A 16,676-nucleotide genomic window follows, 5' to 3' on the forward strand; every position below is an offset into this window, starting at 1 on the left:
CTACCACTTCAGTCAGGTTGTCTTTAGAGGTAACATTTATTCATTTAGTATTTTGAAATATCCCCTATCTGGTTTAGAACTTAAATTTCAGTCACATCATTGAGATGGTCAACATTGTAAAGCTTTTGAGATCTTTTGTTGCCAAAGCTTCTTGGTGAGCATTAACCGACCCGAATCTTTATGTTTGTCACCTGATTATGTATCCATTCATATCTTTACTGCAAGTTTGCTTTGTTTGACTAGAACTACAGAAGATTTGTGCTGTCATCTACAGAGATCCCTTAAAAATGAATGTTTGTATCCTCAAAATCCTACTCAGTTCTTACTGAAGTCTAAACATTTAGGTGCTTTATGTAAGCAAAATCCCTAAGAAATTGAAGTATATGCTTCTAAGCCTTTAGAGAAGCACTTAAATCCTAGCATTGAACAATTTGAGAATTTTACATACTCAGTCCTATATTCATTTCTGTGAAATTATCCCTAAAAGGGATAAAATATGTCAGCATGCACTTGTAGCATTATAAAGCATGAAAAAGCACCTTGCATTCAAACAAAGGACCTTTCTTTTCCAAGCCAGTTACAAAAAAAAAATCATAGAGATGCAGAAGCAAAGTGTGGGATACAAGGCTTCTAAGACTTCTTATTTGGAGAATTCTAATAATATTCTATAATGATATTTTGGCATTATTATTTTGGAATAATGTCAATAGAAGTTTGGCATGGTTCCAGGTCAGGACAACAATGGGGTGCTAAGCACATAAGAGTTCATGAAGAAGGGAGAGTTGTTTTTTCCTCAGCCAGTCAGCTTGGTTAGTAATGAAAACAGCAGAACAGAGGCAGAGTTACACATAAATGAAGGGCAAAGAAAATGTATGAGTTTTAAGAGAATAAACTTGGTTTATTGTTCATGGAAGGTGCACTTCAAACAAATCAATCAATGAAAATTAAATGAAGAATAGCAGCCCTGAAAAATGTAGATGTGGACATAATTTCACTTATGTTTTCATTTCCTTTTAGAGGTTATTGACTGACCTACTTGGAAAGCAGAATGCTATGAATGTCTCAGTTTTAGTTGTCTCCTGTTTTTTCTTTTTGAAGTGGAACTGAGTTTTAAGAGAACTTTACATGTCTGATGTCAGTGGTTTTAATTTTCAAGTGATAATCCACGTGTCTGCCCATGAAATAAGAGAATATAAACACTGTCTAGTGCTTGAAACGGAAGTAATTTTTTCTTTGCAGAATTCAGATCATGTCTTCACTTTGTTTCTCACCTCTGCCACCTTCAAGCCAGTTTTCTGTTCTGCAGTTCCTGTTGGTGGTTAAACTGCAGGTAGATTGAGTTTTTCAAAAGACTTGAAGATCATTTTACCATTTCACAGCAATTTCATCAGTTGAGAACCCTTCTTATAGTTTTTAAATGTAGAACTACATGTAGCATTTGGCCTTTCTCGTTCAAATGTTCTCCAGTCTGAGGTAGCCACCAGCAGAGTTTCTTAAGAAAGCATCTTCCACCACTCGAGCTCCTACTACACGGATCTTTTACAAGCTGCCTCTTCTGCTCTGCATTGGGTAGTGAGAGAATGAATGTGGGAGATGGGATGGACTTTGGTGTTTCCTAGAGCTTTGCTTCCTTAGGACTAGCTGAAGTCTCCTTATTCTCTAATCATGGGGCTGGCTGGCATCTCACTGCTCAGGTGAAAGCCTCTGTTTTGTGGTCCCACAGCAATATGTAAGTTCTCAGTTCTAGTGCCTGCACACCTTGCTGGCACACTGTGCCATGTGTAAGTCGCTCCCTCATCCCTTGAGTGGGTTCTGATTTTCAGTCCATACTCTTTCTGCAGCAGTGGATACATGTAGAGGGATGTGAGTTCTTCAGCCTTTGCACCCCAAGGCTCTTTGTGGGACCACATCTTGCTTTGTTTAGGGCTCAGGATCTTGCTTTGTTTTTAGCTCAGGATCTTAGTTTAGTAACGAACTAAAGTACTAAATAGGAATTAAGAACTTAAATATTTCCTGAATTTGATGTGACAAATTTAAGGACACTGTAAAATTGTTTGTGACCAGATATTTCATTGCTTATGGTGTTGTAAAATTTGTGGTCACTTTATCACACACACTAAATTTTCATATTTCTTGTTCCAATACACTTATAGTAAAATGTTCTTGCCATTAGTATTTAACGTTTTGTATTATTCTGAGGCAGGCTTAATGCCATTTCTGGTTTTTTGGTGGTTTTTTTTTAATTGGGTAACCACATGGTGTGAAGATCAAGACTGCAAGACCGCTTTCTCATTTGTATAGTAGGTAAGTACAAAGTGATGAGTTTAGCTCCTTTCAAGAAAAAATTACAAGCTATTTCTAGACATTTTGAGGGAAATAATGAGTATTTCCTGGTGTGTTGTTACTTTCTTTTTGCAACATAACTGCTACCTCCTCCCCAAATGACTGGAACATGTAAATGGATTAACAATTTTAAGCATTTTAAGCATTTTGTATTATTCATTTAGCTGGAAATACACTGATATTGGAGATCTACTGTAAAAGGGTTTTCTGGAAGCTCATCATAGAACAGGAGTTTGATATTGCAGTGGCTAGGAACCTAACCATAAATGCAGTGTCTTGTAGTAGAAGGAGTGTTTCGTTGAATACCCTACCTCTTTTATTTGGGAACATCTTAAGTTTGATTTCTATGGATATTGCTGTACTATTCTTCCCTTTTTTCTTCTCATTACTTCACCTTTCTTTCACCTCTTCAGTGTTTGTTTTTTTTCTTTTTTTCCTTTTACACTTCCACAAGAGAGTCAGAAAACATACATATGGGGGTTTTGTACATAGTTCTTGCTTTGTTACTTCTGACATTAAATCCTCATAAGCAATGCTTATGTTTTCCCCATGGGATTGAGAACAGGAACAAAATAAACACATAGTGGAACTTAAAGTAGATGGATCCCCTGGAAGGGTTTCTTTTCCTTAAATGGCACCAAAAAACACTTTTCAATTTTTTTTCTTCTGAAATGTGTTTTGCTCAAAACCCTAGGGAGAGAAGCTGTGAAAGATGGATTACTGTTCTTGTTAGTCAGACCATGGGAAGGAAGTTGCTTTGCTTCTTGCTTGCTTTCCCAGTTTGGGTATGCAAGGCATTTGGAAACAGTGTTAATCTATAAAATGCTAGGCTGGCCTTAAAAGGCCTTCCAGGCCTTTTCCTACTTCCTGGAAATGACAGCTGATTTCCCTACAGTTAGCTCTTTCATTTTGTGTCAGTTTTGTGCCAATTCCATGCAATTTCAAATATGTCTCAATGTTAAACACATGAAACTCAACCATAAATAATAAACCACGTTTCCAGTTTTGATCTCAGTAATAGTGCTTTCATTGGTACTGGTATGTTTTCAGAGACTGAATTGATGGTCAGAATTTAATTTGAAATAGTGAATTTAATGAAGTCAATATTAAAAATTTTGAATAGTTTTTTATTAACATACAGAATACTGTAGGTTGCTGCTTAGGGATGTTTTCTGTGTAATGCTTTTTTTAACTTGCTATGAAATATTACATCTATTTCCTGTGAGATCAAACCATCTATAATTTGTTTTAATTAATTTAAGAGGAGTAATGTACTGCATGGTATCCTTATGGAAAATGAACGGTGTAGGCAAGTTTTCCAAGAGTGAGAGGGGAAGCAGTTTGTGACTCTGCCCCAGTGAGCAGGGCTGAGCCGGGAGTTGGTCAGATAGGGGGGTTCTAGCTTTGCCTCGTGGCACTGAGATGTTTATGGGTGTTGGTCTTCCACTTCATCTCTCTGGCTTGTTTTGACTGTGATATTTTGGCACAGGTAGCATGTAGAGCACGTGTCTTTTGTCACCTAGAGCTGAGTTTATGTCAAGAGGCATTGCCTTAAATGTATATAATGTGTGAAATGGGATGAAAGAGATTCTGCAGTAACACATGAAAGTAATTTATTGGTGTATACTCTTGTAATGTAGTTTGTGTGTCTTTGAAGGAGATGGTAAAGGATACGTGATGACTGAAGAAACTTTTGATTCTGAATGTTCCTCTTTGTTAAATAATGAAAAAATCAAACCTAACGTTCTGTTCAACTTTGACTGTTGGAATTTTCTACCTGACTAGGGAGAGAGAGTATACATAAAGAAGAATATTTTATTTGATGCAGTTATAGTAACAGACTTTCACTGCCTTTTAAAAGCAGTCTGAGTTTTTGAGAATAAAATGAGTGAAAATATTAGGAGCATGAGAAATTTACATGCATTTTCTTCCCTGGAAATTAATGGGAGTATAGATATTCACTTAAATTGCTTGGTTTATGTCTACTTAAGTTATATATAGGAAAACTTAAAATTTCTGACAGTTTTAAACTCAAAATTACTGTTCATATTACTATGAGCATAAAACATATTGTTCACAAATAGACATAACTTCTGAAATTTTTTACTTTTATTTAAAAATAGCTTCTTCCACAGCTAAGTTCTAGTCATGGGAAGTTCTTGGGGGGTCAACATACACATATATTACATTAATTTTGCATGGAAGTGAAAAGGAGAAAATATATATAGCACTTTTAATGAGCATGTATTTAAGCATTGCACAAATGTAATTTTCGTGTTTGCATTTCAGGAAAACGGGATACCTCTGCTGAAACTCTTCTGGGTCAGGAATCTGTAAACCCTACAAGTTACTCAAGCCAACTAGAAGACTCTGGATGTGATGTCTGTAATGACTCTGCATTTGATTCTTTAGGCACAGCTTCAGATTTTCACCAATCTGAGCACAATGTCAACACTTCTAAACATTGGTTGGAAAGAGTTCCCCCACTGACTCTTTGCCATACTAGCAAGGAGCAATCTCTGACTGCTCCAGTGCATTTTTTGCAACATTTGCTTGAAATAAGAAAACTGTCAGAAGGAGGAATTCTTCAAGCAGACTTCTCAGAGCTTGAGAATGATTCCTTCACCATATGCAATTCAGTGTCTCAGTTGCTTGACGGACTGACTGTTTTTTATAACAGTCCTAAATTCCCAGCTCCAAGTTTCCTTAATGAAGGAGTTTGTGTTTTGATCAGTTTAATAACTGATACTAAATTATCGAATCATGTTTTGAAGAAGTGTTTCAAGAAGATAGAAGAATTTAAGAAAAATCTAATTCAAATTATTTTAAGAAATAGGAGTGTCAATAGGGTAAGTTTAAAACTTTCTTTCATATCCCATTTCCATATACTGTAATATTCTCCTGGTTTTATGCACTTTTAAAATACCCGTTTGTCTCATATTTTGAAGAGTACCAGAGATTTTTGTGATTGTTCTTTTTGGCAATATGGATAATAAATGCTCTGAAGCATTTGAAAAAGTTCTTGCTCATGCATGCAAGAACTTCTAGCCTATTCCCAACTACAGGACTTCTAAATAACTGATAAAAACGCAGTTTAAAGCAACTTTATAGAAAATATGCAGGAAAACCACATTTTTTCTCTTGCTATATGGAGATAGACTGTGAATATTCATTCATATGTAATGAACTTTTATTCTTTCTTGAGCATCTAAATAAAATAATTTGTTTGCATCAGATATCCATCATTCTCTAGCTACTTGTAAATTTTTATTTTAAAAATATATAAGCAAATGAGTGAAGAGTTCAAAAATAATGTCCGTAGCACAAACAAGTAGGACTAAATTGCATTTTGTTTGTATTCATTGGTGTGTGTTGTTCCATGTATCATTTTGTTAATTTCCTCATTCAGCTGAAATATTCCTGGTCTTTCTTCACAAGATACACTACAGGTAGTGAATTTCATTGACTGTTTTAGGATTTTGGGGTTTTATTCTGGATTTTAGAGTATTTTGGAACAGACACAATGGTGTTATTTTTTGATACTTAGATGAACCAATTTAGTGTCCCCATAAATATGCTTATAGTAGCATAGTTACCTCGTGTGTAGATAACTATGCTACTGTAAGAGCATATGATCTTATCCCTGTAATCCTTGGAGCCTAAAGAATGTTTACTGGGTACTAGGTCCCTATTTTAGGATAAATTCTAAAGTTGCCTCACTCAAAATGAGAGCCTGGACATCTGGTATGCCTATGGATGGATGTACCCATTTGTCTTAATTTAAAATTAATCCAACTCACTGTGTACTGAGTGTTTACCCCAGAACATGAACATCAAACAAATATTGTCACCAAATTAAGAGGGCACTGGGTGAAAAGGGTGTTACCTGTATTTTGGTTAGAAAGCATTCAGACTGAAATCCTTCCAGGACTGGAGCCTTGTGTTTCTAGTACCAGAAACATTTCCACTTTAGTGTCAGCATGGTGCAAGACTCAGGTTTTAATTAGAGGTGTTCCTGGTCATTGTTTTGAAAGGATGTGACTGTACATTCCATTTGTATGTCATCAGGAATGGAGTTATACAGGTGTGACTCCTTTTGTGTGTGTGTGTGTGTGATCACTGGATACAAAATAAAAAGTTTGAACAGTCCTTCATTAAAGATTTCTTTATAATTGATAATGTCCACTGTTTCCACCTTTTCCCATCTTGAATGGGAAGGCAGTAAATAATTGAAATAAGGTTGTTAAGTGTGGAAGAGCAATCCAGAGATTATCCAGAGCTGGATTTTCTGTTGATTGGAGGAATTTGGCAAAGTCTAAGTGAGAGGTATCACATCTTAAATGGGAGAAAATACTCTGATAGATCAGAGGTATTTCAGGCTGCAAAATATTTTTATGAATCATTCAGGAGAGATGGAGTACATCCACATAATTTGAAAGTGGAATATTTTATTGAATAACTTCACTAAAACAGATGGCTTTTTATGAGATGTGTTGTATCTTGCTTCCACCAAAATATTGATGTAAGAGTCACTACTACTGGCAGCCATTACTTCAGTCAGACAGGTCCAAAGAGTTTAAAAATTGTATAAACCAATTACTAAGGGATAATCTTGGAGGTTCCCAGATTAGAGGCTTGCTTTTCTTTAAACTGAATTGAAAATGGAAGTAAATGTGTAGCATTCAGAATTAGTAGTGTAAATTGTATAACTAATTCTTCATGTGCTGTGTACCAGATATCTCCCAGGGACATTATATACAGGTGGTGATGGACACATCACAATTACAGGTTAAAAAAAAATACCATTACTTACAAGGCTATCTTATGGAAAGATCTTCAAACTGTATGAATTTCTGTTCCAGGAAACTACTTAAATCCCTTCAGCATAAAAATATTACAAAGTTTTTTGTATCTAACCTTACTGTCAGAAAGCATTTATATAGACAGTCATGCAGCAATGTAGTATTTGACACAGCTTTCCCTTTATCATCCTCATCATTAAAACTGTCAGGATTTCACAAGAAGGACAAAGGTCTGTAAGAAACACCTTCAAAAACCTCACAGAGAGAAGTGGCTGTGGATTACACTTAATTAATTGATTACTCATCTTCAAGAGCAATCTCAGCTTTTTTCAGAGCAAGTTAAATAACTTTAAATGTTGAGAACTGAAAAAGGAATCATTATCTCTAACTTAGACATAAAGGAAGAAAAACAGCAGCAGAATTACGTGCTGTAACTGTAGAGTCTTACTGTTTGAAATATTTCTAATTATAAAGCATTGGAAGCTGTAAGAACCAGCAAAGATGTGTATTCAGAATTTTTTTCCTGGATTCAGCTGCCTAAAGCTGCCTAAACTCTTGGATAGAGTCTGACCTGAAACTCCAAACTGCCATAGGCATCAAAAGGAAACAAAAATAAGTCAGTCAATTAAGATATGTAACAGAAAATAAAGTTAATTTTATAAAGAATATTAAATTATTTATATCAAAAAACTAAAAATAGCCTCTTGAATTTTCCTTTTTTAAATTTTCTCTTTTCCCTCCATGTTTGGAAAGCAGCTCAGAAATATACGCACAGTTGTTGGACACACAATCTTTTGGACTAAACCTTCTGGAAATATCTCAAAAAAGGAGCCTCAAGTCACAGCTGCTCAGGGCGTGGTATGAATGTTCAGAGGTTCAACCGCTTGTGCAAGGCCAAGCTTTGCACCTTCTGGTGGCATGGTTTTGCATCCCTGTGTGGCTGCCACAGAAAAGTTATTGAGGATCCTGTGTCTAACTCTGGTGCAGATGAGCTGTTGCTTTCATGCAGCAAAATGTGTGACAGTCATGCCTGATCTGAGGTGCAAGTGCTTTGTTCATCACCAGTTTTTGAGTCCTCAGCACTGAGACCTTTTAGGGGTGTGTATTCCCTTTCAGTTTGCAAGTTGTTTATTTGTGTTGAGTCACTCCACTGACACACTCTGCTATGTCAGCAGAGCCACTGTTGTATTTATATAGGTTCCTTGCAAGTCTTGCTTTCAAGCAGACCAAAGTGCACTATAAAACTCTGTGAGATTCTATGCAGTTGGCAGAGCTGCTGGCTCTGGCTTTCAAATGGACTGTACTATCTGACAAAACATGGGAAAACATTTTGTGTGGAAAACTCTGGTAGGAGCTATGGTACATAATTACAGCTCCAGTGGAGTAGAAATTTCAGAAAGGAAGAACTTGAACATTGTTTTTTGATTAATGTACTTGCTTGGGATTTGACAATGTCTGTCTTCATCCACCTCCACAGAGACGCAGCAAAATGTATGTTTCTCCTGCTCCTAGTTGCATCACTCACTCACTGGCACTGCAGTGTGCCTGTTCTGTTGAAGTTTGTATCTGTTGTCCAGAATGCGTCTAAACAGGGGATCATTTCTTCTATATCAGAAAAATACTACAGTTGGAGGCACTGGGGATTCCCAACTCCTGTGCTGTTTAGGGTAGCATATGTGTTTTGTATTTCTGGTGGAGATTTTGCTCATGGTAGTAAAGCACTTCAGAGATGACATCCTGGAGCTTGCCTGGAAGACTCCTGTGGTGAATCTAGGCTTGCTGTAGGTTCGTAATATATGGAATTAGCTTTATAAGCCAAATCTGTCTAGCAGAAATTAAGACACTTATTATGTGTCATATTTGCATCTCTTGTCTATACATCTGTGTGAAATTTCAAAGCAGTTATTGTGAGGGAATGCAGAGTCTTATTTATTACTTTGGAGATAAAAGAAAAATTTGTTTATCTTTAGCCTCTTTCAGTGCCGTTCAGTTGTGGTCAAAGCTGTCATGGCCAAGTACGTCCCAGGGTGCTGCATTACGTGGGATTTCTGTGGTGTGATCCTTAGTGGTGTCAGTTTGTCAGCACTGTAGACAATTCAGTTCACTGATTGTTCTTCTTTTAAGTGCAGTGTAATTCAGAGCCTGGCTAATGCATCTGTTACGGGCCAAAAGATCCTAGCCTTCACCCTGCGTTTTTTACAGAGATTTGTGTGTGTTTCTTGGACCTCACGTTTTAAGGAGTTAACCAAAACACAAAGACACTCCTTTTGGGATTGTAATGTTGAGCTGTGTTGGGGTCCTGTTAAACAAAGACCTCATCTCTCTGGCCCATCTCACTCATAGTCTTTCAAGCAAGACCTAGAAAGAAGAGAGATGTGTTTCAGTGGTCTGTTGTTGATTGCTTCTTCTCATGCTGTGTTTAAAACATCAGTACTGACTTTGAAGATGATGTTAAGTCATGAATTGCTGCTCCAGTCAAGCAACACACACACAAAGATTATGTGATATTTCCTTCCTTTTTTTTAGTCTTTTTATTTTTCCAACTTGGCTACCTTTAGGGTAGTTGTTTTGAAGTTACTAGCATTGACAGCATCTGGAGGGACACTGAGACATCAACATAGTTTTAGGAACTTCTCTAATCCTGTTTGGGACTTTACTACTCATTTTAATTGTTCTCTCATGGTTCATCTAAAAGCCGTTATGTAAAATTTTGCCACTGCTCAAAATACTACTATTGATTGATAACACTTAACAGAAAAGCAAAAGCAGGAGTTCTGAAGTAGTATTTTACTGCCTTTACTGGGTATTTGTGTGAGAAAGAATTCCCAATTCTTCATGAAAATAACAAGTTGGAAAGTAATATATTGAAAAGCAGAAAGAGAAATGTTTAAATCTCAGTGGCAATTATATAATGAAAGGTATATGTGTGCTTATGCAGTTAAAACAGCACACATTCATCAGAACCATGGTTTTGAATCTTTTCTTATATAGAATACAATTTTTATGATTCATTAATGACTGAATTTTTCTAGAAGAGAGTAGTCATAAACTTCCTCTGATGCTTGAATACATGCAACAGTATGCATTTAATACATGCTGCAGCTAGTTGTGGTTGACAATAAATTTCCCCAGCCGTGTATAGGTTTGCAGTATCTTTTGTCAGCCACAGCCAAGACAGGACTTAATTCACTGGTTTGCAAGAGTCTTTCCTGCTTAGGGACAAGTAAGATTTAAAAATAGTTATTCATGTCACTGGTGGTTTTCAAGTGTAAAATGAGCAGGCTTCAGTTTTCCTAATTGAGTCCCAAGGGGAATACTATGGGTGCATTTTCATCAGCCAAAAGATTTTGCTTTTATAGGGGAAGAGCACTTCATTTGTATGGATTTTGAGGTCTAGTAAGAGTCAATGTTTGAATCTCTTGATTATTGAATTAAATTTTCTCAGCAATCTGTTGTCCTTATGTAGGGATTAAGTCAAATGGTAATCAGAATCCATTGTCTTAAAAATTGCTACTGTTTAAAGCAATCACCAAACTGACTGACCCTCATTTACTTCAGTAAAGTGAATCATAGAAGTGACTAGACAAGAATGAATGAAAGAAAATGTTGTCCATCTTTCCCTTTCAGCCAGCCTTAGCTGATGCAGATCATACGCTAAAGCTACAATTATGGAAGAAATACAGGACAAAGTTAGCTTGCCCAGCAGATGCTGAGTGGGCTGAAGCTCCTCATCAGGACAAGAGTCTGTGAGCTTAATGCCTCTTGCGAAAAGACTTAGTCAATAGATTCCCCTTGATCAGGGGCATGTGGTAAAGCCCAGTCACAAGGTTCCCTTTGTCGCCTCAGTGTCTCTGATTCTGGCCCACAGGCTTTCAAGCTGCTCATGGATGTTCTTCTAAGACAGCTCTCCACACTCAGTCTAGCTCTTGAGGCAGAGAGCAATCTCTCAGTTTCTCTTTTCTCCCCTGTCTATTCTGAACACTCTTTATCCTTCAATAATCATGCTCCAGTCATGGGATTTTTCCCATTGAGCTTCAGTAATGGCAACAAGGTTGTAGCTTTCTAGCAGCGCAGTGGCTCCCAGCTCCTCCAGTTTGTGCACATGCTGTGTGCATTGGTGTAAAGGCACCTCAGCTGCGTTCTCAGCCATGTCACCTTCCTAGAGGAGCACCCATGAATTCCTTTGAGGCATTTGCCTCCCTGGTGTTTCCCTGTTGGCTTCTGTTACCTCAGGAGTCCCTGGCTCATCTCCCTAAGACTGTAAGTGTGCTTCAGTGAGGCTAGCACATTTCAGAATCAGCAGCAGAGGAGCCTCACTAGCGCTCCATGGCTCTAATCTTTGCATATCACCCCACATCTTGCTAGGGACAAGCCTGTCACTGACAACCTGCTGCAGTGAAGCCAACTGCTGGTTCTACTTGGAAAACATTAGGTTAAGAAGAGTGGAGAAAAGCATGAACAAGATTATGAAAGAGGGGAGATTTAGCCCAGATATTGGGAAGAAATTCTCTACTGTGAGGGCGGTCGGGTGCTGAAACAGGTTGTTGCCCTTAGAACTTGTGGATGTGCCAGGCCTGCCACTGATCAAGGTCAGGCTGGATAAGGCTTTGAGCAACCTGGTGTAATGGGAGATGTCTCTGCCAATGGCAGAGAGGTTGGGAGTAGATGATCTTTAAGGTCCCTTCCAACCTTTACATTCATTATTGTATGATTCTATGATGGGTAAGAGCAGAGTAAGGGCTGGAGATGTGGCCTACAGAGCAAAGAGTTGAAATAATATGTATCAATTTTTGAGACTGATAGAAGAAATACTGGCATGTGAACAGGAAGAGTTACATGAGAACCATCAATTAACAAAGGAAGCAATGTGAAGATAAGAAAAGGGGTGCTAATGTTCTCTGTATAAAAGTGAGCTTTTCCACTGGCATTGATGATTAGGAGTGGAAGTCAGGTTGGACTAAATGGGAAAGGGTAATGTGAAATCAAAGGTGAAAATAGTTTTGTTTGTAACATTCCACAATTTGAGGATTACTACAATAATTATTTGCATATTCTGTATTGCCAAATATGTCAATTTATTGGGAAGGAGAGCTGTTACTTAGTGTAAGGAAGTAAATTAGCAAAACAGAAAGTAAGGTGCAGTTGTCACAGCTGCTTGGTGTAGTGAATCATGCAACTCACAAAGGAAGTAAACTCAGAAATTTTAGATATCCAGTGTTAAATAAAATCTAACATGAGGATAAATGAGTTCTAAAAAAAGTAATTCCTTAAGTTTTTTATGCTGTTTCCTGGGAAACAGTGTGTGTGCTGTCTGCTTTGGTTATCAGTCATTTCCTCTGCAAGTAACCTCTGATAGCCAGCTTGAAATCACTTGGAAAGAAGTGAAAGGTCAATATTATCTTCAAGTAGTCTTTAAAATCTGTAGCTAGGTGAAGGAGAGACCAAGTTAGTATGCCTGAGATAAGTTGAATGTTGACATTATATATTCATTTTGGCAGCAGCCGGTTTGACAATGCACACACATCCTTCCCAGCTGCTGTCACAGCATTGCCCTATACCATGGGAAGACAGCAGAACCTGGGGTGTGGGAGGGCTAGGGAGCGGTGATGCTAGGGAGAGGGCTAGGAAGACCTGAACAGTGAACCAGGCTCCATTATTTCCTGTTTCTAATGGTATATTTTTTTATAATCTAATTTTCTGACTGCTTTGACCTGAGGATTCTTGAAATGCATAGGTTTTATTTCATCTGCAACATTAAACAAGCCCAAGGGATTACAAGATTTCTGTTCCTTTTTAACATTGGATAGATTACAGAGTGGAACATATGCTTTTATCTTTAATAAAACTACATATTATTAGATTTTTTTTTTGTTTGAATGTTTCCAGAGTGTAATTAGCAATACATGAGCATTGATGTAAAACAAGGTCTTTTGTTTGCTATTTGCAGATTCATTGCTTATATGCTATACATTTTTTCTGTATGCATTTGATGCATATAGTCTATGAGCATTATTTTAACCTTCTTTTTTGTCTTTTATTTTCTTAAAATATTCTTATAGGAACTTAAGAGATCCACCAAGATAGAATGTAAAACCAATGCTTTTTAATAAATCAGCAGGATTTTAAAAATCAATATTAATATTTATTAAATATAATTACAGTAAATTTTCTGCAATATGTTACTGGGAAGTATTTTTATTATAAGGATACATTTAATAACAATGTTTATTAAATATTAGTAAATTCACCAGCGGCATTTTTTGGTGCCATTGATACTCATATCTCAAGTACCCTAAATGGCATCATTACAAAATACAAAATAACTATTTGCTTCTCTTAGTAGAGGCTGAGTCTTTAAATTTCAAGGTCCTCTGTTATTTACTCCTCAAAAAGTCCAAATGGAAAAGTCCAAACCATAAAAGATATGGAAATGTTGTGAAAGATTCTATTTAGTTTAATCTCAGCTGCTAGCATTAATAATTGCACCAAAAAACTTCATTGCTTAATTATCTATCAAAAAATTATGTAAGCAAATAGAAGTGAGCTTAAACAAGAACAACAATATTCATGTTTTACTGTGATCTTTGGAAGAGGTTACCTTGAAAAACTGCTCTGGATTGCCTAGTTTGCTTGCATGCCAAAGGCAAATTAGTAAGTATACTCAATGTTATGCTCTGAAAATACAGAACTGTAAAATTTGTATCCCTCCTTAATTTATTAAAAGAAATAAAAATTAGTGGCTACTTTATTGAAAAATGTACTATTTTTAAAGCAGTTTTTAAACCTTGAATTGAAGCAGTTGTACCCTTGGGAATATGGTTGCTGTCAAGGCAGAACTATCCAGCTGTTGCAAACTTGTTTCTAGTAGATACTGTGGAAGACAGTTTCAAAATGGTAATTTCTACTTTATTTTTAGAAAGAGAAGTCATTGTTTTGTTTGGAAGGGTATATCCAGTATATGAAAGTCTCATTTAAATTCATATATCCTCAAAGCATAGGTAGGTGCATGCATTACATTATACCTTCATATCATTTTAATTGTTCAGAAACCTATTTTTATCACATCTTCATTCACATTTCATATTTATAGACTCTTTGGTGTATACGTTGATGAATTATTTTAATTACACAGGTTTTCAAAGCTGTAGTGTACCATTTATGAATTATTTTTAATAAGAGGAGTTTCTATCTCTGCATGCAGATTTGATTCTGAACTTGAGACTTGTGTGTCTTTTGTAGATTTCTTTTGATACTTGTTTTGGGATTACAGGCAGAAGTGAGATGATTGATAGCAAAGTTTTATTAAAGTTGAATTGTTCTGACTGTGCATAGGAGTCTCATGTTGGGCAGAGGATTAACAGGCTGATTCAACTCTTCATCTGGAAGAGGCTGGTAAATAGACTTTGCATCAACTGCTGATCAGGCAGTCAAGCAAGAGCTGTAAATGTAAAGCTGCCTGATTAATGGGTTTTACAGCAAAAGATTTCAGTCCACCTCACTGTCCACTTACCTAGCCCAAAAATTTGGTCAGTGACAATTTTACAGGAGACAGTGTTGAAAACCATGGTAAAGTCAAGGTAAATGTTTCCCCTAAATAAAAATCATGCTGACTGCTCCTGGAACACCTTCCTGCCTTTTGTGTCTTTGGAAAAGTTTTCCAGCAGGATTCATCCAATGCAAACTTGTAAATGGCAGGCAAGTCTACATCACTCCTCTTGTGGTTCAGGAGAAATGCATTGTTAAAGAACAATATGAAGGTGAATTGTTTGAGTTTGAAAATACATACAGATACATAGTGTGTCTTCTAGCAGTTAGCATTTAATAATTTCATCATCTTCTAGCAGTTCACATTAAGTTTTTTCCTGATAACTATATTGACAGAACACCCTAGTACAGTTCTCAGCTTACATGTTTGAATTTCAAAGGATTTGTTTATTTATTTGTCTAGCTGTGAAAAGCAGAAGAACTGTATGTGCAGAATAGTCACAAATTTGCTCTGTGAGGAAATGGGTATGATGACATCTAATCCTGAAAAGTGGTGTCCTGGGGAGTTCACACTTTTGGAGGAGTTTGTTCCCATGACAATTTCCTGTAGTGTTAATCTTGTGAGGATGGATGTCGATTTCTCATAGATCTCATATGTCTGTAATCAATAGAATTTCAAACACTAAAATTTTTAATTGGACTTTTTCCTTTAACATTTTAATATGTAAATCCCATTTCTACCTAAAGTAATCGTTTGGGATAAAAAAAGATTGAGATGCATTTTGAAAGATTAAATTTACTGTTATTTCTCTTTAGTTTCAGGCACTGCATTCTGTATCACAAACACTGGGTTTGCTAGGAAGGAACAGCATACTAAGAAATTCTTTAATATCCCTTCTCCTATCGGAAGTCCGTCAGTTTGCTGAGCAGTTGTTGCAGGCTCACCAGGTACTGTCATCTTTGCTTTTTGAGAAAGGTCAAAGAGTGGTGTTGAGGAGTGTCTTGGTTGTATTTATTTGTTTCTTAAAATGTAAAAAAAAGCATCATTGTATATTCAGAATATTCAGATTTAAGAACACAGAAAATGCTAGGAGCTACCTTAAACAGCAAATCCAAAAAGAGAGGCATAAAGTAAGAGAAAATTACATACAGAAAGGTAAAATTATCAGACTGGATGACAAATAGACTGTATTGGTTTTTAAATCATGCTATATAATTTGCAAAACACTTGAAATAATGAGTTTAAAGACTTAGTGCAATGTATAAATTGTTGACTATGCAGGCAATGCAACTTTGGTATTCTCTCTAGCTCACATAAAGCTGGAAAGTCAGCTACTTTATTTTATTTCAGAATTAGATTTCATGTTTCACATTATTATTATTTCAAATTATTAATTTTCATTATGCAAAAGTCATCCAGTACATAGTATTGTGCTTAGTTTGTTACAATGAGTAGGAGATAAAGAGCAGAATAGAACTTTTGGTAAAATTTATTCTTAAATTAAATTTTTTCCAGTAAACTATAGAGGAAAGAGAGAGAGAGAATGGATGTTTCTTTACATTTGAAAAAAAAAAGATATATGAAATAAATATGGATTTCATAGATTTTTCATATATTTGTATGTGTTGATATATATTTTATGCAGAATGTTCAGCTTCACTTGGGATTGCAACTAGATTTTACACTATCCTAACAACTTTTTATTTGGTGGAAAATAAATTTATTGATACATATCAAAAACATTCACCATAGATTTGTTCTGCAGTTGTCTAATTTAACAAAAGGGTTAAATGTTGCTCAAGCAGTCTTAACTTTTTCTTTTACTCTCTAGGATATGATGTAGTAGTGAGTTTGGACTGTTGGAGAGGGAGTATGTAATTGCCAACTCAAATTTCTAGTATGTTTTAATCATATTCTGAAAATGCCAGTTATGAAAGAATTAGATAATGAATTATGCCTTATTTTAGGTCACTGTTAGCATACAAGATTTATTGATGGCAACCAAAAGTTAACAGACTTTTAACAACTGTAAGGATAGGGAAGTG

General features: G+C 36.1%; 1 protein-coding gene across 6 annotated transcripts in view; it reads left to right on the forward strand.

Annotated features, from left to right (window-relative positions):
* MEI4 (meiotic double-stranded break formation protein 4) overlaps positions 1-16,676 on the forward strand; it is a 129,392-nt gene that overhangs the window by 75,849 nt on the left and 36,867 nt on the right. For 5 of the 6 annotated variants that reach the window (XM_041715071.2, XM_072926599.1, XM_030267485.4 and 2 more), the window contains 2 exons: positions 4,633-5,192; positions 15,447-15,578. In XM_041715071.2, the coding sequence (XP_041571005.2) occupies positions 4,633-5,192; positions 15,447-15,578 (692 nt within the window). The remainder of the gene's footprint in view (positions 1-4,632; positions 5,193-15,446; positions 15,579-16,676) is intronic. The other variant, XM_041715070.2, reaches the window with a different exon arrangement.

The sequence above is a fragment of the Taeniopygia guttata genome, chromosome 3, assembly GCF_048771995.1.
Source record: "Taeniopygia guttata chromosome 3, bTaeGut7.mat, whole genome shotgun sequence".
In the NCBI taxonomy this organism is placed as follows: domain Eukaryota; kingdom Metazoa; phylum Chordata; class Aves; order Passeriformes; family Estrildidae; genus Taeniopygia; species Taeniopygia guttata.